This window comes from Phoenix dactylifera, chromosome 5 (assembly GCF_009389715.1).
Source record: "Phoenix dactylifera cultivar Barhee BC4 chromosome 5, palm_55x_up_171113_PBpolish2nd_filt_p, whole genome shotgun sequence".
NCBI lineage: Eukaryota > Viridiplantae > Streptophyta > Magnoliopsida > Arecales > Arecaceae > Phoenix > Phoenix dactylifera.
The window spans coordinates 3,714,906-3,740,341 of record NC_052396.1 but is presented as its reverse complement, the minus strand read 5'-3'; the positions used below and the strand labels follow the sequence as shown (position 1 = coordinate 3,740,341).

Sequence of the window (25,436 nt, the reverse complement as noted above, 5' to 3'; positions counted from 1 at the left end):
CATATATGCAGGTTGGGTTTCAAAATTAATCTTGGCTAGTTACATTCAAATGAAATGGAAAGGATACCAAATCACTTCAACATAGAATGTTAGAATGGATCTATATAAATCAAGGTAAGGCTCTCAAAACGATGAAGAGCAAAGAGATTCAAGAAGATAGAGAAAAAGAACACGCACACATATGCTGTTCATATGCAAGCCTACATCTACAAGAAAGGATGGAGAAGAGATTTCACTGGAATCAAAGAGATGGAGAATAAGAATAATATCACCTCTCAATAAAATCATAATCCCAACACACCCCATCTCTCATACTATCCTAATGTGGCAAAAGAAGATGGACATCAAAATCGGGTGTCAGCGGTGGGCCTCGGGCTTGGACAGATAGATTCAAGCCCTCTGAGACAGCTACGGATCTCACAAAAAGTTTCCAATTAATTTTTTTTTCCTCTAAATTTTTCGAATTGAATCATGGAGCTAGGTGGATCAAAAAAATTCAAGGCACGCATAACAATGAAGAAGAGGTGAGCAAGAGAATTTCATATGCCAATACTGGATTTGCCAAGAAGGCCTCAACAAGACCAACCAAAATTTCCTATTTTAGGATAATTCGAGGCCTATACTTAAAAAAGGTCGCTAACATAGCAATAGGCTAAAGGTCACTCATGTCAATACTCTGGAATCCCCAACCAGTTTGGGGAAACTATTTGCTCAATTTTACTTTTGTCTGCGCACCCCCCCTTCCTGCAAGCTCCTCGTCAGTGAAATGAGCCCAAGCCCGAGCCCGAGCCCGAGCAGCTCACGAGCCTAAATGAGGGCTATCTATGTTAACACAGTTGCCAAAATATCCCTTATGAAATACCAAACTACCCTCCCAAGTCCTTCTCCGAGCGACCAGTCCGAGATAGGAACAATTGATGAGTTGATGCAGAGGACCTTCCCAAGGCTCGTTTAAATCCTTTCTTCTCAAGTTCTCGGTTTCTCCAGAACCTTCCCAAGAATCCCAACCCCTCCTTTCTTATCGCCTCTCAGTTTCTTCTCTGTTCTCCTCGCCGGCTCGCCCCCAAGCCCGAAGCCGATGCCCCCCTCCCCTCCGAGAAGCTCCGCCGCCTCCTCTTGGTAAACCTCTCGATTTCTTCTCCAAGAAGCTCCACCGCCTCCTCCTCTCGGTTCGCCTCTCGGTTTCTTCTCTAAGAAGCTCCGCCGCCTCCTCCTCTCGGTTCGCCTCTCGGTTTCTTCTCCAAGAAGCTCCGCCGCCCCCTCCTCTCGGTTTGCCTCTCGATTTCTTCTCCAAGAAACTCCGCCGCCTCCTCCTCTCCCTTCTGGCCTTCTCCGCCCCCGATGCCGCCGCCCCCGGTGGGGGAGGCAATAAGCGCCGCCGCCCCAACCCCCGCGCCCCATTCGGCCGTTCCCACGCCGAGGCTTCCCCCAGCTTTCACTCCCTCCCCCGCGGTCGTGCCGGCGATGCTCGCGGCCGCCCCCTTCTTTCTTCTCTTCTTCTTCTTTTCTTTCTTTCTTTCTTTCCTTCGTTCTTCTCTCCTCCGAGGCTCCAACGAACGATGGAGATGGAGATGCCAAGACGGGGATGGGGCAGGCTCAGGCTCGGGCTCGGGCAAACGAGCCTTACGAGCCCGAGCCCGAGCCGTGCTGTGCCAAGCGAGCCCGAGCCCAATATAGGGCTCGGTACCGAGCCCGAGCTCGAGCCCGACATTCTATGGAATGAGCCGAGCCGAGCCGAGCCCACGGAGGATCGGGCTCGGCTCGGCTCGTTAACAGCCCTAAAAGGAAGAGATAAATGAATATGAGAAAGAGAAGATAAAAGGGCATGTTGTATGATATCTAATTTTAAAAGTAGTTTTATATTAATTATATGATTTTGGTTGCAAAAGTTCAATAATTAAAGCATTGTTTTTGAACTTGTTTATTAAAATCTTTATTCCCACATTAAAAGATTTAATGTAAGCTGCATTTAACACTTTCTCAACTAATGAACCCTTCATGAATGAGTGGGTTCTTGGGCTGCTTACCACACGTGCATGCGCACGCTTGGCTCGAGTGGTCATATCTAAATAGAATGTCGTTTAGAAAGAGTGATAAAACTCCTTTCGAACTTTGGAAAGATAAAATATTTAGGCTGGATTACCTCTAAGTGTCGGTGTATCTAACTAAGATTGGAATATCTCAATCTAGGAGAAGGAAGAAAGGAGCTAAAACTATAGATGCTATCCTTATAGAATGGATGTGCCTTACCTAGTATAAAACTATAAATAGGTTATTAGCCATAAACTTAGAAGTCAATGAGATTTCCAGCATGACCATTATAGAGGTTAGAGATGTAACATTCCTTGAAAATATCTTTCTTAAAGAAGTAGAATACCTACTTCTAAAACTTCCAAAACTTCAACCTTATCTAACCCTCTTTGAAACCCAAGTAATTGGACCATCCAAGAAGAGAAAAAGGTTTGATTCTGGTGAACCTAGAAGAAGCTCTAGAGTTAGAAAACCTAAAGATTTAGTATAAGTGTTCTTTGCCTTTCTCATTGAAAATGAATCATCCTCTTATGATAAGGCTATATCCTCTTCCTCTCCCAGTGAACCTTTTTGGGGAGAGAAAAAAAAGAGCTATCAATAGTGAATCTAAATCTATCTAATCAAGATAAAAAATACCCCTGCCTCAAAAGTCATGCCAAGGCGAGAGGAGCAGAACCAAAATATCCTGGGCAACCTAAGAGAGTCTAAATTGATAATCTAGCATAAATATGTAGAATCGGAGCTTATGTCATTCGTATCCAACTGATGGTCGAAAGGTAATGTAAAGGGGAGATTTCGGTTTCAGAAGCCTAGCCTTCTTTTGCAATTTTTTTGAGTTCTAGGCAAGTACTAAGGGATTCTCTGAGTTTCTGTTAATATGAACTCCCTATTTCACCAATATATATCTCTTTATTATGAATTACCAAGTGGATTGTGATTATGCGACTTGGCTAGTCGTTCTGATCAAAACTGAAATAGCTATTGAGTTTAGAGGGAATCGAACCAGAAGCTACACTGAGGCACGTGCCATACCAACTCGGTCATGAGTTGATCGCACGGCTCGTAGCTATTGGCAAGCCATAAAATAGCTATTCCATCGTAACAAGAAAGATCCTTGGCTTTGGCCTATAAACCTTAACAAAAACCAAAGGCTAGTGCGAAGCAAAAACTTTGGGCAGATGTTATGGCTCTACGAGATGGTCACTGGAAAAAGAGAAAAAAGAAAGGAAGTTCCCTGCAGCATGTCCAGCATGCGAAACAGAGAGCGGAATCACCAAGAACTTCACAATTTTCACCAAATGACTCTATGACTCACAAATTCTCAGTTACAAGCGATCTAGAAAACAAAATAGATTTGCATTGGCCTTTCATCTTTAAGAAATAGATATCCAGGAGTAAATTCAGATATTCCTCAACAGACATCACACAGTACACTGGAAGATGAATATATATGTTTAACCAGGAACTAGGGAGAACAAAATGCGAATACTTGGCTAAATGATAGACCTATGAAGAACAAAAAGTGAATTCCATTCACTTGTAATGCAAGATAAGCCATAACAAATGAAAGAACCAGAAGCTTTATAAACTATTTCTCTGCTCCTCCTAGTTTATCTTAACACAGAACCCCTGTTTTCAAATCACAAACATAATCCAATTACGAGTGCTTGAGGTGATGCACAAACTATAAATATTAATATGCGCAATGAATTAGTAACATTGCAACATTCCCTATTGTACATCCATCAATAGCATTGATGTTGCCAGACTATCAACGAGAAAAAAGAGTGCTGTATACTTTTAACAATCTGGTAGACTTGAGTTTGCCCCACACTTTCAGAATGTTCTCATTCTTGTTTTGCTGAATACCAACAGTCATACTACACTGGCTAGAAATCATGATACTCCATGTAACAAAAGCAAGATCTCTAATCACTGACGCTTGAGATATTAAGTTTGATCAAAGGTGAAAAGATACATCAACATAATTAGCATTTCATGCTTCCGTCGGAATTTGTAACAACTTCAACTTCATATCAAGGGCTAATACATTGAAATAACAAATCTGAATATCAAAGGCCTTTGTAATAAACATATACATATACTGAAAAATAGAAGTCCTGCTGTACTTCATTGCAAGAAGACAACCAGCTAATCTTTCTAGACTCATCATGTAAGCTAGCATGAGTGACACCACCACTGCACATTGAAAGTCAGAAGTCTTAATTTTTTTGAAAATTCTGGACAAGTTCAGGTTGATGTGGAGCTTCTAAATATTTTAAAATCATATACATGAAATTAAGTGTAACCAAGAATTCTAGATGAGAATAACAGCAGAAATGGAAAAAATAACCTCATTTCTTGCATATTTATTTGTGCTTACAAATGTAAGGACAAACTATCAACTAGTTATTTCTCTACTTTCATCGGAATTAAGTGCTGGTAGTCATGGAGATCCAGCAATTCAGGCCACCTAGTATTAACCATGCTATAGAAGAAACCTTCAGACCTGCTAGAGTTAACATTAGATTGATACCTTAGTAAACCTACATATTTGCAAGTTTTAACGTTGAGATTCCTCAAGAGAATTGAGGTTGTTCATGGTTATACATGCATATGCAATGACGTTGTAGGTAACATAAGGACCAGCTAACTTGTAAAATATTTCTCATATAGAGGCTCCTTCCCTCATATTCCTCCTTGTTAGCAAGTCAAGCAGGGCATAAGGTTTACAAATTGTAAGCCACAAAGCATTTAAAGCATATTAAATTCTCATACACCTCCTTCCCACCCTCAAGGAAGAGAATTTAGGTTATTTCATCGTTATATTTGTTTAAGGTATCAAGGTTCTAGACAACATTATCCATGAAACTTCCAAAAAAAAAAAAAAAAAAACTACCATGCAACATGGAAGTGAGCTCAAGTTTCTGCTTGCAGTTTTTTTTATCGTTCTATATTTTTTCTTAAGAGGTTTTCAAGTAAATCAATCACGCTATTTATAGATGGATGTTATCATCATTACAGAAGGTTTTAAAAAAATTCCTGACCACTATAGCAACTCCTACACCAGCAGTTTAAGATAAAATGTAACATAAGGTATTACTTTGGATGTTGACAAGGCAAGCTATAAAGTCGTTCTTTGTCAAAAAAAACCTGTGACTTGCTTGTGCACACTTGTTAATCATTACCAACTCCTGTAGCAGTGAATTACGGGTTAAAAACCAATGAAGTAGAACTCGTGGAAGGCTACCATGTATGGTGTAGAATGCTGTCAATGCCCTATAATACTTCACAGCCCATCATATTACTGCTCATATATATAAACTAAATTTGTTCCTTTATGCAAGAAAATATTCCTACTATAACCCATGCTACTTCAAATGTTGACAACAATGAATTTGTCCACTGTTGCTGATCATGCATTCATCAAGATTGTGACAGCAGTGATGGCCAGCAGGCCATCCACCAAGGAAAAGAAAATTTTGGGTAAGAAATATGCCACTAGCCATCCACCTCCAACAAAAAGTTTCATCATGATTATTAAGACATAAAGTTCAGATTCTTTAGACTATTTTAACATCCAGGGGAACCTTGTTCAAAAAATGGACCTTCCTTCCGAGCTGACAAAAAAAAAAACCCACCTCCATCTAAGAATCAACAATGCAAGAAACAGAAAAATGATATCTAAAAGCTTAGTAAATTAAAGCAGTTGACATCTCATAATCAAATTTGATTGCATTCCCGAACTCCAAATCAAGTGACTATTTTAACATGATAATTCCCTCAACTTCTAGACACTTTATAATTGGACAATTCACCTTACGTGCATTCCATCAACCCCTCCCCGTTCATCGCTTTTTTTTTGGGTAAGGCAGCTATTCCAACAGCCTAGTCTAAGAACATCCACTCGAGTCAAGAGTACAGGAGATCACAAAGCTGCCTGAGGACAGATGAGGTGGAGTCCCAAAGGAGCCTGCATGATGAGCAACATAAGAGGCTACCCAGTCCACAGCACTATTGGCCTCTCTATAGACATAGGTGACCTCTAAGGATACAAGGGTTGAACCGATCCTCTAAATATTGGAGAGAAAAGATGAGCACCATCAATCTGGATCACTGAACTGGTTGTCCAACTAATCACAGTTCTAGAGTCCTACAACACAATGTTAGTTGTCCTCAGCATAGTAATGGCATAAATAAGATCTTCCATGCCCCTCTCAGCTCTGCCAGCTCTGATAAATCGAGCATTTAGCGGACCATTTCTACTCAGCAGATAATAGTTACTGTCTTGTCAGAGTATCCACAATTAGAATGTTTCAGAAAGAAGTTAATATGCATTAATATACAGAACCAGGTTTGTCACATCTTATTTTTGACATATCTTTTGAACTAGACCTCATAGTTAGGGAAATGATTTAGGTCGCCATACATTGCAATCGCAATATATGTTGGACAGTGAGATGAAGACGTGGATTAAAATCCTAGGACTCTCTCTCAATCACAACTACCTGGTGTTTGGCACTAAACCTTAAGTCTAGGTCCTCCTAGAGTTTTATTTTTTTAAGATGTTGGATTTCCTTCTCATCCACATGTTTGGCATTGAGAAAAAGATCACGGTCGCAATACGTTATAGCCTAAACTGGGTATAGAATACAAATGGAAATATTTGTCAATGACCCTTGAGATTTCTACCTAGCAGAAATGTTTGAATTGGCCGTCCATCTACTGCAGACAGAAACAGTTAGGTCGATCTTACAGTTCATACATACAGCTGATCACATCCTCCTCCTAAATCTTTTTTTTTTGGCCACTCTTAATTTTTTTTCGAACTATAAAGAGACTGAAAATCCTTGCAGTTTTCCACTCAATCTAGATTCATCAACGATGACTTAAATTGCTTCCCATGTCTGCCTCCAATGAAAAGCCCTTTCTATTATACCGATAATTCCTTCATCAACATTCATTATTTCTCTCTCTCATGAACAGTATTAAGGCCCTTGCCCAGGTGCCTAGGCAGGCAGCTAGCACATATTTTGGCTGGCTGCCTAGACCACAGCCACTTCAAACCATAGAATTGTCCCCTTATTCTTGCCTCTTCACTTCTTTGTTCCAGCAACCATCCCCAGCAGTAGAGGCTAGCATGGACCCATGCTGCTGCCGGAGACAGATCGGCGGCCACCAGTGGTTCCAACAGCAACAGTGAGCACTAGAGGTGATGGCAGTGGCCATCAGCTGTGCCAAGGAGGTTTTTGGGTTTTTCTTGTCTTTTCTTTTTCTTCCTTCTTCCCCATCCCTCTTCCTCTTTTTTTTGCAGCAAGTCTTCTTCCTAATCATGTTGTTTTCCATATTGAAGATGGAATCCCTGTTCTCCATGTCCTCTCCCCTTTTTTTGGCTTTTTCTTGCTTCTATGTAATGTATCGAAAAATGATGCCTCATATAATGAACCGGTGGATCTAAAAGATGCACTGCGTATAAAAGCACAGGCAATCATTTTGAAGCTTTGTAGGACTTTCCTCCCTAGATGGCTACCTAAATGCCTAGGCACCTGCCTGGGCCATAGAGGGTGTCCACCAACAAGCCCTGCCTATGTTTTTTCACAACCTTGCCCATGAACAAAATGGAGAAGACCAAATTTTACTAGGCAGAGCCAAACCAAGATTTCAAATAGCATGAAATGTGAATGCCATGAAATCTATTGCATCTTGAATCCTTGCCAGTCTCCTGCTCCACTTACCACTCCCGGCTACTAAGCTCACAACATTTTAACATATATGGATTCCTTCTTTTTTTGTCCTCCACAAACTCTTCAAATATTTATGATATGGTAAGTGATCATCAAGTTTAAAAAAACATCCTGCCTTTTGATTTCTTAAATCACCGCCAACACAAAAGGCATAGTTCATAAAATGAATATGGGATCCATTGTTCTCAGCCTCTCAACCTAGAGACTCTTAACAAGCACTGCAGCAAAAGCTTTATTGCACATTCTACCACTGCTCGGCAACCACAACATAGATCAACAGGGAAGCGGATTGTGTTACTACACACGTGGAACTTAATAAACACCATAATGATGCAGAAAGTCAAAATCAAGCTACAACCTAAAATCAAATTAGCCACTTACCATACATAACCAAAACTCCATAGTCCATATTGGCAAAGCAGTTTTTCCTGCATAAGAAGTTCCCCACCCCAGCCCTGCCCCCAACCAAACCATAAAAAGAGGGGGGGGGGAGCCTATAATATTGTATATAACCCATGCAACACATGTAAAACACAAAAACGCACCTGTGATATACAGTAGCAAAACTGTTATGCAAAAGTGGGTAGGTTAGCTACCAAGATCAATGCAATCAATTATGTCTCTCCTAGAAGCTGCTTAGCGAGCTCGCATCTAGTTCTAGGATTTGTTGTATTTCTGGGGTATGCAGCTGCAGCAAGGTTTGGAACATGAATTTTAACCTGTTCCTGCCGCCCCGACCTGACCACCCCCCCCCCCCCACCAAAAAAAAAAAAAGAAGAAAGAAAGAAAAGCAGACATTTTCTTATTTATATCCACGCTATTGTTTTTTTTTTTTTCCGTTTCTGCTCCGCTATCCCACCTAGCCAAGCCATCCCCTTTTATGAAACAAATGGGGCCAGGCCAAACTACTAAAGAAACAAATTTATTCAACAAAAAAAGAAGAGAGGGATTCAAACCCTCAATAGTTTATTATTCAGAACTGTACCAGTTTTCACAACCAGAACTAGCAACCAACCGGCCATCTCTCCTAGAGGTAACCTCTATTTTACTTCCTATGAATAGAATAGAACCATATAAATTATCTATAGAAACATCCCAGATGCGAATCAACATTTCAATGTATATATCTGTTTACCATTAACAAGTTATCCAAGTATAGAAAAGCAGTATAAAACAAGCATGATATATGTCTAACTTGCAACGAATTACTACCTCTCCACACCCAACAACCTAGGAAACTTCTTTAAAATAGATAATTTGAGAATTTAATCAGCAACAAAAAAATGGTTTCTTTGTTGTCTGACAAAAAAACAGGATGAAATCCAAAAATGTATTGGTGTTAAATTGGTAAAATCAGTGGAATCATTCTAAGAGCTTAGGAAACAAAGTAAAGAAAAACAGAAGCAAACATCTTAAAACAAAACTCATCACTGATTACGGTTCAAACACATGGCATGGACCCGCAAAGATAATTAAATGAAAAGAGAAGCAAAAAAATGACTCAGGCATAAAGTTCAGAAAATTGATGCGACAGCCCTCCAAGACTAATAAGAACAAGCACAATAGAGAAGTAAAAACAAGGGACACAAAATTGCAAGCCACCATAAAACACACCAACTCCAACACATGAAAACCAGTTCGTTTTGGAAATTAACAAAGTTAAAACTCCCTTGACAATTTTGAAGATACCATTTCTTTAGGGAGGTATTTACTCATAACACAACTGATGATGCAAGGTAACAAATTTCCACCATCTCCTCCAATGGGTAATAAATAAAAATCGTGCAACTTGTATCTTCCACCTATAGTAATTATTGATATTTGACAACAAACATGGTAAGATGAAGAATTGCATAGCAGAAGAATATCACTATTGAGGTTTTAGCTTTAACTTTTCTTTTTCTTTTTGAAGTATTGGATGCTATCAACTCATAAAATTCATGACACAACACCATAGACCTTGACACTTCATTTTGCAAAGCCATGATAATCACTTTACCAAAGCATGGCAAGTGTTGCAAGAGCTATCAAGTGAAATTTCACTTCAAGTTAGGGTTCATTGATTGATCAAACAATGAAAAGGTAGATCAACTATTCATTAAAGCCAAAAATAATTAAAATATATGCTATAAATAATCTTGCACCAAGTCCAAGCATTATTGTTTTTAGAATTTCAGGGTTTCCCATGCCAGATTAATTTCTAGGGCCTTAACACGAGTCATCTTGGATCTCAATAAACCAACATCAACATTTTGCCTCATTAATCTTGCCCATAAGCCCTCCTCCATTAACCAAAAAACTATTCCAGATTTGCTAATGATATCAAGAACATATTACATTGAACAATAGTCACGTGACTTCAATCATATGCATTCTTTCTTCAATGTCATCCTCAACCACTCTAAATAACAGCATTTAAAAAACCCATCACACAACTACCAGGAAATTTCTTTTATCACCATCATCATAGCACCTAAATTAAGGTTCTTGGTTCAACATGACCAACAACTTCTTACCTTCAAGACCACAGTTCGGATTCACCATCAATTGTAAGTGTTTCTCAAAAATCACTCATTGATTTTTACCTTGTTAAAAGAGAACAGTCACAGAAAATAAAATAAAATAACAATAAGGAAGTCCCAATTTCTTAAATTTCTCCCAACTTTGGGAATATCTTAAATTCTACAAATAAGCACTGCATTTAAACAAGTACTGACAAGAACAAAAAAAATTACACAAAGCAAGAAGCTTTTTTTTTCTCGGGCACAATAAACCTGTATTGCAGTCCATATTTACTTATATTTATGTCCTGTGGCATAAGCACTAAGTCATAATTAATTTGGTAAGTTGGTCTAACTTTGAATTATTATTAATTCTTTCCTCTTGCAGGATTTTATTTTAATTCTTCAATATCCAAGCAGGGTTGCAAGAGTGTTTGCCACAAATCCAAATAAAGTCTGAAACAGAGCTAAAAGAAAAGGAGGAAAAAAGAAGCATCCAATGTTGAAATTACAAGTTAGAACAGCATAGACTTGTGGATTAATTAGGACAACAAACAGTTATGACATGATCAGATGACTACTATAAAGAGAGATAATATTCTACTTTAAAAAGTCAATATCCATAAATCAACTGCATCAAAGACAATAATAGGTTTAGACATTTTAACAGCACACTTAACAATTTGCTCTACAGAAAACCCTTGTTGCCAGAGAACACTCTATCGTCATTATAATTCAACCTTAAGTTACTGTTATAAGAGTTCCCAGCCCAATATTGCATCATTTGCATCTTACAATTCTAGTTTAAAGAACATGTGTTTTTTTAGTAATTTAAAGAAACATTATTGATACCAAAAGCTGTAGATTGAAAATGTATTAACAGAAGCCACATATCACATTACTATTAAATGAAAAATGATCAGAGATGGCACTACATCCCTGCAAACATTATATGCTAAACAAGCTCACCTCTAATGACACTAGTTCTCCCATCATCTCAATGACAGACAAGCCCCACGAGGGTGGAGGCCGATGTAACTCAAGCCAGGTGAGCTTGTAGGTCAGCGATAAGGTATGGTTATATTTGCTTTTAGAGGCAGGTGTGCTAAGCTTTCCCTATGTGATATCTAGATTACAAAAAACCATGTGACCCTACATCCAGCAAACATCACTACGGCAAAATCATTACTTTTCCTAATTGACGCATAAATCATGGGAAATATAATATAAGAATATAAAGAAACAATATTAACTACTACAGAAAAACACTTAATTGATAGTGAATCCTAACAATTTGTGAATGTTATGCATTTATATCAAAAACCTAAGTAGTTGCTGATTTCTTTTCTGAGTACAATAATGATAAAAAATATTTTTCAATGATTGAAGTGATAGCAAATGTACAAGCATTTGTCTGCATACATGGAAATGTTGGGAACCCCAATTCTTCCAAAATCCTGTACATGAAAGTTGAAAAACAAATGACTAGTTTGATTTTTATCAATGAAAGTGAAATGTAACCCCTCTTAAAATCTCATAAAACTTATAAAAAAATGCTATCAAATTTATGCTTGATATTAGAACATATCACAAGCAGCAAGCTGGTACCTTGAGTCTCCCGTCAGACCTAAATAAGCCGCTTCCATATTTTGTGTTAGGCTTAATATAGCCTGAATTCACAGCCAAAAACCATAGAATTGCTTTAGCAGTCCTCACTCTGAGCAATTGAGCTCTTAACAATCTTTCTTCCCACTAGAATCCACCACAATTTCTTGTCAGGTGACCTGCACCCACATAACATCATCCTCTAAATGCTCAATTTCAATCACCATAATCAGAGGGATACCGAAATAGCACTGTCAATATTGTGGAGAATCCTTGAGCTCTGTTCCAAATTCTTCAAGAATGTTCACGAAGGAATTTACCTTCATGCCCTGGAACATTACCTGCTAAAGAGAAAGAAGTAACAGCTGGTGCTCTTTTATCATTTGAGGGCAACTCTTCCAAATCAATTATTCAAAATTTGATAGAACTTCATCTAAACTTACCTAGGATTGTTATCTCGCATCCCTACCACATTCAAGCATCCAAAAGCATCAGCATCTAAAAAACCTAAAAATAAATGGGTCCCTTTGACATTGAGCTGTGTCAAATATCTCCATATATCGCCTGTCTACAATATTGTATTTTCGGCCTGAAAATATTTACCTACAAACTTTGAAGAAGGCTTTTCCATTCATAATACCATCCATTACCAGAGCCATTAACTCATGTCTCTGTTGTTCCTCACTGCTCTTGTGAGAGTAAAACAATGTTATTTTATTCCCGATAACATGTTATCTATGTCTTGCCACCCTACAAGCAGATAACTCATGAGAGGTTTACTTCATTCTTAAAAGAAGACTTGTGAAGAGGAAGATCAGATTTAGGAAATACAACAAACAATGTGAATGAAGATCCAGGGAATGCCAATTTTTGATGTTGTTTGCTTTTAACCTATGCTTCTTCCTTTGTCCGAAAAAAAAATTAAATCCTAATATTCTATATAGCTGTTCTGAAGATTGCATCAGATGTAGCAGGCAAGATATCTTCTACCTACTAAATACTTAGAAACATGCATCAAATAACAGCACACTTTTAGCTGGAATTTACAAAGTTGCTGAGGCAGTTGCTTATAATAGTCGGTTGGAAGAAATGCTCTATGAAAAAACTCCTTCATCTCAATCCATCTGAATTACCAGGCCTTTTGATAAGCCATCTGTTATCAATCCCACAGCATATTCCTCTTACATTCTATTTGCAAATTATACATTTCTTCACTTGTTAGCAGCTATCATAACCAAGCGAAGATGTCACAACTAAAGAGCCAAGTAGTAGGAATTTCTGTTTTCATCCATTCATACGAGTGAAACATCTAGATTCATTCGCCTCCACATAAACCTCAAAATTATTTGGCTCATACAATTTTATGATTCACACAAGCAAAGCCATGTTTTTAAAGGCCATGGTCGTGAGCCACAAGTAGTATTTAGATCTAAAGCAATAAATTTGTGGCCCTAAATTCTCAAATTCAGAATCTCACCATCCTTTGAATCAAGGCACACCATCTCAGTACCGGAATCTGTACCGGTGCCATCCTGTCACTATATCGGTATGCCCGGTACGAAGGCCAGTTTGGCATACCGAGTGTTGGTACGCCCCTTGTACTGTATATCAGTACCAAACTAATACAGTACGGTATGCCCCATACTATATGATTTGGTATGGTATGACATACCATGCTCTGAATCCAAGTTTATAATTATAAGCAATGATTAATCCATATCTCTATCTCACGATGTGCTAATTTTGTTAATCGATCATGCTTAAGATTGTGTAGTTTGATTAATAGAGAGTTCGTGATACACGCTCAGCACATATCTCCTATGAGAATTAATAAGGAAAAAAAAAGGAGTCTTAAATATTGCTTGATTGGTTTTTACAATCAAGTCATTCCTATGTTTACTTTTTACTGGAGCTAGATGACCTCCCCTTTAAATGATTCAACTGCCAAGGTCATCACATCAAGCCAGCCATCCATTTTCCTTGCAAGCCATGCTAATCAAATATCTTGTCCTTGCAATCTCTTCTCCAGGACTTTAAATATACATCAATGTATTGATAAATGCTTCTTCAAAATTGCATTAAAAAAATTCTGCTAGCAAGCAGAAGATAAGCCAAAAGGCTCTTCTACAAATTTGATGTATTACATTGATATTTGTGGTCATATTTGAATAGCTTTCTAACATGAATAAGGACCTAAGATGATTGGATCATGAAAGGTCTTAGTCCTAAACTATGAAAGAAGTCCGCTTGTCTTCTCAAATACTCTTGTGCTCTCCTTTTTCCATAATGTCCAATGCAAAATATTCCTTAACCTCATAGGCCTTCCAAATACGTTGACTATTTGGGGGACAACAAAAGAAGAGGAAGGCGTAAGGGGAAAATTGTAAGGATGGCAACAATAATAAAAGACTTAACAAGATTTACCAATTCGACACAATTGACTTTCAAGGGAAGATGCATATAGTCAAACACAAAAAGGATGAGATCAGTTTCATGCTTCCCACCTATGTTTCTTAAACACGTAGTGCATGAATCTTAATCTAAACAAGAAATCCAGCACAGTGCTACAATTGTTGAAATAAATATATTCCAAGATAGCCATGAAGCACAATAACAAACGACAAAATAATTGTTGTTTGATTCAGCCACCTTGTATGCAATTCAGGAAAAGGAATTGTAAGTAAAGGAGAAGAGACAAGAATCGTTAATTCAAAATGCCATCTTGGTAAAAATTGGAGCAAAAGCGTTCGGCATACATGACAGATATTCCTAAAATTCTAAGTATTCAGACAAGGAAATTAAAGAAACAAAGGCTACCTAATGATTACCACAAAAGGAAGGATGTACATTGTCTGTATGAGATACCAAATGAACCCCTCCAGAAGTCAGAAACCTCGAATTGCCCAACCTATTTATTCAGCCAAATACGACAACTCGCAATGACATTCACATTGCTCTGATCATCTGAAATTCGCAGAAGAGTGCAAAGAGTACCCTTTTAGTGCTCGAAAAAAACAAGATTACCGCAAATTTTTGGATGTCAGCACACATTCTCCACTTCTCCGGCAGTCCCCAAATGATCATCGACCAAAATCTCTCCTTCATTGTCAACATCATTCGAAGTTGGATTTGATCCATCCTCTTCCTTCTTTTTATTGACAATATTCCAAAAGAACTCTGTCAAAACTTTTTCATAGGATGGCATTTTAGCATACCCAGGAAAGTAGTTAATGTCAATGATGAGATACCGGTTCCCAACCTTCACATCCCTGATCACATCGAAATTGAAAAGGTGCAGCCCCATCACCCGCCTCAGCCCCCGGGCGATCTCGGTGACAAATCTCAGCGGCGGCATCTCCGCCTCCTCCAAATGCATCGACTCGTAATACTGCTCCCCGGTCCGATCCTGCGCCGTCATGTTGGACACCTGGGAGAAGGATATTGAGCCCTGGGTGCACTCCAGCTTCTCCTCGGAGACGTCTGGGAGGGACTTCCTCTTGACGCATTTGACGTAGTCCCCGACGACGTAGACCTTGAAGATGACCCCGCCATGGTTGACGAATTCTTGGAGAACTAGAGGCGGCTTGAGCTTGAGGAGGCCGTCGCGGTGGTAGATCAGCGACATCTTGTGGGATTTGGCGCTTCCATCGGCGACGAGGGGCTTTGCGATGACCGGGAAGCGCAGGGCACCAACGACGCCGGAGTTGGAGAGGGCGCCGGAGTCGTAGATCACGACCTGGCTGGGGATCCCAAAGGTCTCCTGATCCTGGGGGATCTCGAGCTCGGAGACGACCTGGAGCATGGAAATGCGGTTGTGGAGGCGCTCGATGGCGTGAGGGGGGTCGACGACGGGGACGTCAGGGTACCGCGCGGCGAATTCCTGGAGCTGGGCCTTCCAGTCGTCGCCGTAGAGCTTGTGGAGGATGCAATCGAAGGGGCCCTGGTCCGCGAGGGAGCGGGCGGGGTCGATAGGGACGAGATCGATGCCCCGATCGGCGGCGAGGCCCACGAGCGAGGGCTGGATGAAGCTCTGCTGCTTCTTGGGGGCGAGGGCGTACCCTATCAAGAACCTTCGCCGAGGGGTATCCGCCATGGCGAGCAGCTCAGGATCGACGGGAGCGGCGCGAATTCCTCCTCGGTCTCCGATGGCCTGCGAAAGAAGACGGCATTTTTAAGGCAGGAATCGAGGGACAATAGGGATTTTGAGCATCGAAAGCTAGGGTTTACCGGGGAAAAAACATGAAGGGAAGGGGGGGAAATTAGGGTTTGATAAATTGATCGCTCTTTGAGTCTTTTCCCTCGCTCGCTCTCTCTCTCTCTCTCTCTCTCTCTCTCTCACTGTCTCTCTCTGGGAAGCGGATGAAAGAGAGCGACGAGCGGGCGATCCGCCAAAGGAAAGGCGAGCAAGAAGAACGGTGGTTTCTTGATAACTCGAGTTCCGGTCCCATTACTCGCCGTAAGTTTACTCCTCCTCATACAACCGGCCCGAACCCCGCCTGATTAGGCCCGGCCCAACGAAACAGTTTTTTGGACCTAACATTGCCCTCAAAAATATAAAGTTTAGCGCCCGACTTTAAATTTTAATCTAGTTTTTTGTCCCTTCAAAAAAAAAAAAAAAGCTTTAATCTAGTTTGCACTTGGTTTGGGAAAAGTCAAACCTGTCCCAAAGTTTATCAGGTCAGAGTGGATGCCTGAACAATTCAAAATCAAATCTACAATCCAATTTCATCTAATCCATCGGTTGACTCTATTTAAATTGGATAAGAAATATATTTTTATAATAAGCTTCAAATTTTCCATTAGAATAATGTTCAACCCATAAACTTGAGACTAAAATAATATTAAGGCTCAACTTCATGTAATGCCTTCTACATTTTATTTTATCAAACAAAATTCTAATAGAAAAAGGCAAATAGTTATGACATAACATCTTAATTTGAGATTTCACTGGTAGCCAATATTTGACAAAATAGAGCCTATAAATGAAAACTTGATAAGAGAGTTATACGCCAACAACTGTATAATTTTAATATATGAGATGTCTCTTCTATTAGATTATAAAATAATATGATGATTTCTAGAAATTATTTATCCAAAAAAATAAATTTTATCACATTCATTTAGTAGAATAATTACTCTGAAAAATTGTTATGAAAAAGAAAAATTACTATGCTTAGTTGGAGGTAATTTCATATTAAAATATGATCAAATTTTCAATGATATCCTTAAACAAATAATTTAGAAAATAATTTTTTTCTCAAAATATTTGTTGGCCATTTATGGCCCACTTACATAAATGCTGCTAATGTTGGCTATTTTGAATATTAAAATATATTTATATGAGTTAATAAATATTTTTAAATATTTATTAATAAATCTTATATTAGATATATTGATAGTTAATAGATATTTGTTAATAATTAATACTTATTAGCAAATATATTAATATATTTAAATATATTATTTATAATATATTAATATAAATATTACTAATTATATAATATAATTAATATAAAACTAATATAATATAAGTGAACATATTTTCATCGAGAAATAATATTTTTATATTATCTTTACTTAATAATCAAGTATGGAAAAATAAATATCATTCCTCTAATGATATTTTTTATCTTCTCTCTTAAAAAAACAAATATAGGATCTATTATTTATTTTATTATTTTTATTCACTTTTAGTATCAAACATGATAATATAATATGGAATTTATTTTTTCAAGCCAGATTAGACCGAACAAAATGAGCCCTTAATTTTAGTATGTTTTTTCTTATCATTTTTAGTCAAAATTTTATGGTTGGGCCAGGTTTAAATGCTTAGATTCGTTATGGAGGCTAAAGTTGGATGAGGTCCTGAGCCAGCTTATCGTTGGTTGTCAAATTTGTCCGTTTCTGCTTGCAAAATCTCTTTTCCTGTTTCTAAGCAGCTTTCATCGTTCTAATTGGATCGAGAGAAAACAAAAAGACGAAGGAAGGGGTGGCTGTTTAATCTTTCACCCGGTGGTGAGCAGAAACGGGGGGCGCATGGCTTGAGCGGCTTCCGACTTAGCAAGAGTGTTGCCGTGGAATGCTGCGAGCAGCCACGTGGCATGCTGGACATATACGGACGCTGGTTCACATCCGGTACGTAAAGAACTCGAAACGGACGGTCGGATCTGATAATTATAAGAAGGACGGCGTCCGCCTGATCTTGGATCGGGGCCCACCGGATCGCGCGTGGAATGTACGGGGGTGGGAAGCCGGGGGCGCGCCAGAAGCCATCCTTTGGCGTGCGAGGTTGAGGCAACCCCTGGCGGATGGGACATCCACACGTGGCGCGTGGACAACGTCGACAGGTGTTTCCATGGACGGGAGAGAGAGCACGTGTGGTCTGGTGGGCCGAATTCGTGGGGCTTAAGACTTCAAATGTGTCGGATTGACCCACGTGTCGAGCCCACTCAACTTGGTTAAATCTGAGCCAACCCATAGAGATCGGATGGAATATTAAGATTGAACCCTTTTTTTTTTTTTTGGATTGGGTCTTAATGTACTAAATTTTGACCCGATTAGATCTATTTAATTTTTAGAATAATTTTAAATTTTCAATCCTACTGCCGAGCCAAATTCGAAAAACTTGATATGTCTGTAAGCTACCTACAAAATATAATGGTATTGATATGCTGTTGGTCTTTCAAAAAATTGTGCAGGTGGCTAGAGCAGCCTTTATGTATAATTTTTTACATAAATAAGCCGACAAAAGTCGCATCTTTGAGGACGATATGCATCCTGGCAACCGACCAATCTTTCCAAATAAGCCAAATAGACAATGCTATACCACAATAGAATGGGTCTATAATATAGAGCATGGTACCAAAAGTATATAGTCTGATTTGGATTCAAATCGGACCCAAAATTTTTGGATTGGAGCCGAATATTATACAGACCTGACCTGACCCAGATGATCCGTTGGATCAAAAATTATAGTTATGGATCCCGATCGGACTCAATCTTTTATTAAGTTGGGTCTAAATCCAACATTAGAATTTGAACAAAAAATCTGGTTGGGTCGGGGTCACTCATGATCTAGTTTGATCTGATCTATTTGTACCTCTAATGGGACTTCAGCATGACGAGAGCTACGATGTTATCTCCACCCGTCACATTTGGTAGTTGCACGCTTCTATATATTTATAGCGATTATTATGAACAGTCAATATATTTATAGCAGATTGGCAGCCAGCATTTATCTCGTTCAATAACAATTATTACATTTCTAGAGTTTTTTTTCTCCAAAATGGAACCTTGAACTATTGACCATATAATCTTAGGCGTGAGCAGCCAAAGATATAGATATCAATAAACCAATTGCTTTCATCATAAATAGTACATAATAATATAGCAAACATATTATTTAAAACAATTTCAAGTCTTGATAGTTGTCCTCGTAATCATGCGGGAAAATATCACTCGATTGCATACTTCTTCTCACCTACTCTCGGGTCATGATCTTATGTAAAACTTCCATTAACGGCTCGGCGAACTTCTGTTTATGTCTTCTTAAATCGCTACCATTTTGACTTCCTCGACAATTACTTTTAGTATCAAGAACTTTGAACTGAACTTCTCTTGGTGGGTTCGGTTGTTACAACAAATGTTTTAACTAGAGCGAGGCTTGGTTCAGTTGAAGAGAATTGCAAGAAGAAATGCCTTTTTTTTTTTTTTGGAAAAGAAATGTTGTGGTCCTCTTTGTTACTATTGTGGTTTTTGTGTATCTATTTTCCTATAAATTAGTAAAATATTTCTTTGAGATTGACAATAATTTTTTTGGAACTTCTGCCATTCTTGGCTTCTGTTCATTATATTTTACTAAATTTTGTATTTGTTTTTATTGTTTAATGATGGCCATTGTGATATAATACTAAATAACATAACATAACCAAGCTTCCATTATGCGATAATAGAGTCATCGATCGATTTCAATTTGGGTTATAGCTAGCTTGCAGTAATCACTGAAACCATGATTGAACCAGTGCAGATAATTGTTTTTTCTCTTTTAAATAACAATAAAATATTAAATATTTTATATGTGCTTCGTCTCATTAATTTTGTTTTTTTAATATTATTACTATAAATTTCCAAGTCTGGGATTATATTTTGACTAGTCACTAATGCCTAGGCATGGCAATCTAATTTGCCATCTACATGCTATATACCATCGCAAAATGTGTCTCATTCATTCTTGATCTAGAAGATCGGTATTGCAATCCTTACCCTTGGCACTTTTTTTGCATGAATGAAATGCACCAATATATTGTTAAGCTTCGTGGTCTGAAAGGGATCTAGCTACTACAAGTAAGCTTAAATGGGAGTCCACTGAGTCAAACCAAATAAAGGGTTAGCACTGAGTTCATAATAAAAAAAATGTTTAGCTCCGTGGAGTCACTCAACACCTTATGTTTGCGTTGCATTGTTCTTATATTTGTTTGACCAAAGCCCTATTGAATTGCACCTAATTAGGATCCACTAAAATTATCGCCGTTAAACTACTATGAGGAGCCACCAAGGTGGTAGCCTTGTGGTACTGGGCAGCAATTCTAACCACAAGGTCCCAAGTTCGAATCGCTGCGGCGACGATTAAATTGTGGACCGGAGCTCACTACTTTGGCCACTGCTTGGACTTGTAGTGTAGGACCGCTCTTGAACCGCTAGTAGCTGGGGTGGTGCCGGGTGTGACGTACTCACACGTGAGACTCGAGCCAGAGCTCAGAGGAGTAGCTGAGCCGGGCCTACGGGTGGGGAGGGTATGAGTAAAACCGGTCGGGGTGCCCAACACACGGTCATTTCTGCCCGCATCGAAAATTCTCCTGGCGGGGCGGGGGCCCAGTGGGGCTGCTACGCGGGGGTGGGCTTGTCCCTTCCTCCCCCTACCCCTTTTTCTTTAGCAAAAAAAAAAAAAAAAAAAAAGAAAAAAAAAAAAGAAAAACTACTATGAGGAGAACCAATAATGGTAGAAAATGGGGTGCCCCAGGTTATCAAACTTTACTAACTCCTTAGAATTGTGCTCCCAAAAAGCTGTTGGTAGTTTTTTTTCTTTTCTTTTAGTCTTCTTACAAGCAATAGACATTTAGTTTTACTGCAACAAATACTACTTATGTCAAAACGATCCCAATATCTTTTACATCATATAACTTAAAAATACATATTTTTTGAACAAAAATTAGATTCTAAGATTAAAATAAAAGTAGTCATTTTTGTTTTTTAAAAAAAATAGGTGGAATACTTGACATGCTTGCATTAATTTATGGGGTTGTCTTTGTCGGAGGAGGGAGGGAATAAAAAAAAAAACAAGAAAGGGGACTTTGCTTGTGATGCACGTGGGAAAGAGAACCGTCGAAAATTTCAACTTGAGATTCTCATGCCGGGGATGTGGCCTACCCTGAAAGCGACATGGATTTATCTTTTAGGTCTTTGACAAACTTGGAATTTGGGTCCAAGACTACTACGATAAAATTTTAAATGCAAGAACCAATTCTCGTGGGCAAGGTTCATTGCATCGAGGAAGGCCAAAACACTATGATATTTGTGGGGACTGTGTGCGAGTGTATATTTAACTTTATATTAATTATTTATAAAAAATTAAATATTGATACAGAATAAAAAATAAAAAATATATTTTTTGATTATTTTTTAGAAGATATTCTCAGTTATTATAAATGATAATTCGGCCATAACTTGTAATGAAGTTTATAAAAATAAAAAAATAAAATAAAATCAAACAAAGTACAGTTAAATTATTTTATTATTAATAAATTTATTTTTTAAAAAATAGAATAAATAAGTTAGGAGAAGAAAAGGTGAAATATTTAATGTTACCGTCTCATCAAAAATATGTATTATGACACTCAAATGGGTGGCCCTTAAACGGTTATAATATTATTATTTTAAATGCTAACCTTAGCATGAAGATGAATGAATGAGTGAAGGCACGAATGAATGAAGACGGAAGCCATTCCGTCAGACCTACTAGAGAAGTTGCCATGGATTTTGGAACCACAATAATATTCAAATAAAAGCAAAGAGAGTACGAGACGCAATTTGGGGGGGGAGGGATTCAGGGGAGTCCGGCACCGGAGGCGTACAAGCCACGGTGAGGCCTCGTGATTCACGTCTCCTGCCTCACTCTACGCGTCGGTCTCCGGGGACCAGCAGCTGCTGCCGCCCAAACTCGCCACCTCCTCCTTCCCCTTCGTTCTGCTGCTCCAGCGGAACCAGTTAAATATCTATAATAACTTTTGCGCGTAGGGGGAGGGTACCGACCTCCCGAATATTCCTTCCCTAAAAGGCGCCAGGGCGAAGAAAGGAGGAGAGAGAGAGGAGGGAATATAAGGGGAAGAAAGGCGGGGAGGGATCCTTTCCCTTTTTTTCTTCGTCTCTTCGAATCGGGCCCTCTTTGCCCCTCTCTTTCTCTCTTTCGGGAACCCTAATTTATCTTTTGAGGGAGAGAGGGAGAGGGAGAGGGAGGGGAAGAGAGAGAGAGGAGATGGGGAAAGGGAAGGGGGTCTCCGAGTTCCCCCTGTCGAGGTGGGAGTTGGCGGCGGCGGCCACCGTGTTGGCGGGCTTCGGGTGGGGCTGCTTGCTGTCTATCTCTCGATGCCCGCCTCCGACTACAGCTTCCTCAAGTTACTCGGACGCTCGAAGAGCTCCAAATTTTGAGGTAAATTTTGGATTTTTTTTTTTTTTTGCTTTTTTGATCTCGAAAGTCGGTTCTTTTGTTGGTGATTTTGGGGGGTTCCAGCAATTTGGGGATTTAGTTTCTTGGTTTGATTTGGTTGTGTTTTGTGGTGTTATTGGATTTTTGTTTGGGGCTTGTTCTGGGAATGGAACAGTGTCTGCCTGTGTACATTCATGGATATTCTGAAATTTTGGGGTTTTCTTTGGGAATAGTAGGATTATTTGCACGTGCATTATTATGTTGGAATATTGGGGGAATCTGTTTGAAAAAATTTCCGAGTTGGCTTAGATATTTGCAGGAGACGAACAACAACCAAGTATTTATTTGATAATTTTGGAGGAAACCCCTTGTGGGTTTCTTAAATCCCCAGAAAAAGCCATTTCCATGATCTCTGAAATATTGGTTGATTTTTCTAATACCTAGTTCTTTAAATGCCTTTTACCCCCGCTCTGGCTTTAAAGTAGCCTTCTGATATGAAATTCAGCTTTCTAGATGCTGGCAGATAGATTTAAAAGCTTAGCCTTTTTTTTCATTTTTATATTCAGTGGATATTTCTTTTGTTAATGAAATCCCTGTATATTGTACGTTAGCTATTTATTAGTAACCAATTTAAGTCAATGCTTGTCGAACTGATAAACAATGTACGGCTTGCAATAGCTTGACAAACTCAACCTTCTTCATATTTATGCGCTGGGGAGCACCAAGTGCCTCCACAGAGGAAACAAAAATCTGTTCTTCTTAATGAATACTCATCGCCGAAAACCAAGACTCAACCTTCTTCATAATTATGCTCTGGAAAGCACCAAGTGCCTTCCTAGAATCACCTTCTGAAAGGAAATAAAATATTTCTTCTTAATGAATAGTCATCACCTAAAACCAAGCATCAGTTGTTGCAGATATTTCGCCTTATTTTATTTGTTTGGATAGGCATGCTAGTTTTTGGATAAGATCCATAAACTGCAATTCCACTCTTTTTAGCAATTCAGTTAACTTGAGAACTTGCTATGTGATTCTCCTAGATCATTAGCATCAATCGTAATTTTGCCTAACTTATGTCAATATTTTTGTGATTTCATCCTGTTCCATTGAGTTATATATATTCATTTTATTTCATTGTAATTACCTACAACCTTAAGTTGGCGTTCCTGATTGCCAGCAGATTAGTGCTTACCCTTGTTTGGTACTACACTCTTGTCTTTGTAGGGATCATCTTGAGAGCTACAAAAGTGACTACACCATCCAGGTCCTGGTGGGTTATTGTTCGGTCTACATATTTATGCAGACATTTATGATACCAGGGACCATTTTCATGTCATTGCTTGCTGGGGTCGCTTTTCGGAGTTTTCCATGGTGTAGCTTTGGTAGTTTTTGCTGCCACAGCAGGTGCATCTTCCTGCTATTCCTTTCAAAACTGATAGGAAGGCCCATTGTCTTCTCTTTGTGGCCCGACAAACTGAGTTTCTTTCAAAGAGCAGGTGAATCTCTTTTTCTTTATTTAGACTCTATTAGTAAACTGCTATTATAAAGACATGGTGCTTGGTTGGTGACTTACCAGACATAGAGCTCACTCCAGGCCAATGTATGCAGACTGGTAGCAATCTGCTCCAAATTTCACCTAGCCATATTGAGAACTTTATTGAAGTACATTGCCAAGCCTTACAGCTTGTTGTGGAGTTGGAGGAGCCTTTTAGCGTCTAAAGGATGAAGGCCAAGCCTTTATTTCCTTCCCCACCTCCTCTTTCAGGTTTGATGTGCATATATTGTTTGCATTGCAATTTTTCCCTATATGTTTTCTTTCCATTAAGCTCCGCTGATATATCAGACTTGTTGACATTATAATCATATTGGTCTACTGACATATTTTTGTTATGTCTAGGGTAATCTTGATTTTGACTACTTCCCTTTTCACCTTACTTTCTTTCTGGCAGTCAAGTAATCATATTTCAATTTCAGGTAGCTAAAAGAAGAGAAAAGCTGTTGAACTACATTGCTTTCCTCAGATCACCCCTACATTGCCAAACACTTTCATTAACATGGCTTCACCAATAGTGGACGTGCCATACCATATTTTTGTCCTGGCAACATTCATTGGACTCATCCCAGCTGCTTATGTGACAGTCAGGGTATTGTTCTCTTCTTCTTTTTTTTTGCATATAAACACTGTTAAGCTTCCATGTAACCTGCGAAAATAGCCGATCTTTATGAAAGTCTTAGCTACATAGGTCTGGTCATATCTATGACACCCAGATTTCTTGGATGAGTCAGTGTTGCATTTTCTATTATACCTTGGTGACTAATGTATGCCCGCTGCTTAGGTAACATTTATCTGCTTTTGGTTGAAGCAGGCTGGAATTGCTCTTGGAGAGTTAGATCATGTCCGACCTCTATGATTTCCAGGCAATAGCCACGCTGTTTTTCATTGGGATCATTTCGTAACACCGACACTTGATGAGCAAGAGTCAGCAACAAGGTACTGGATCTGAAAAAAACACACTGTAATGGCAGCTGATTGCTGACTATGTAGCTGTGCTTATTGTATATATCAGCTTCCCCATGATGAAGCTCTCCCCCCACGCTGTGCATCATGGCAAGACTAGCAATTATTCTCTGGGTAATCTTGTTGAATGTAAGCCTGAGCCTGGCTACAGGCTACTGATTCCTGTTGCTGTCCCTATTCTGTATCATTGTAACACAGGAAAATCAGGGAGGCAGAAGCACATATATTAAATGTATTCTAAATTTCGACCAATATTTGTTCAAGGTCCCAATTCATTGTACATTGTGCCCCTTGGTCAATTCTAATGCATTAAATTTGATTGGTTGATGTTCCCC

General features: G+C 38.9%; 1 protein-coding gene and 1 pseudogene across 4 annotated transcripts; one reads left to right on the top strand and one right to left on the bottom strand.

The window, feature by feature from the left end:
• Positions 1 to 3,956: 3,956 nt before the first annotated feature.
• On the bottom strand, positions 3,957 to 16,289 carry LOC103704715 (inositol-tetrakisphosphate 1-kinase 5-like). 4 transcript variants are annotated; one of them, XM_039126539.1, is made up of 4 exons: positions 16,109 to 16,289; positions 12,123 to 16,031; positions 11,885 to 12,028; positions 4,001 to 4,230 (listed from the first exon to the last, which is right to left on the bottom strand). In XM_039126539.1, exon 2 carries the CDS (start codon positions 15,972 to 15,974, stop codon positions 14,922 to 14,924), a length of 1,053 nt encoding a protein of 350 aa, XP_038982467.1. In that variant the 5' UTR covers positions 15,975 to 16,031; positions 16,109 to 16,289; the 3' UTR covers positions 4,001 to 4,230; positions 11,885 to 12,028; positions 12,123 to 14,921. The 4 variants fall into 4 exon arrangements, with proteins under 4 accessions (XP_038982468.1, XP_038982469.1, XP_038982467.1 ...); XM_039126540.1 differs by lacking the exon at positions 11,885 to 12,028 and having other exon boundaries at positions 3,957 to 4,230; positions 14,699 to 16,031; XM_039126541.1 differs by lacking the exon at positions 11,885 to 12,028 and having other exon boundaries at positions 3,957 to 4,230; positions 14,710 to 16,031.
• A 5,560-nt stretch (positions 16,290 to 21,849) lies between these two features.
• LOC103704714 lies at positions 21,850 to 25,331 on the top strand (annotated as a pseudogene).
• Positions 25,332 to 25,436: the final 105 nt, after the last annotated feature.

Excerpts from the sequence above, each read along its gene's own strand:
- LOC103704715 (XM_039126540.1), bottom strand. The coding sequence starts at position 15,974 with ATGGCGGATACCCCTCGGCGAAGGTTCTTGATAGGGTACGCCCTCGCC.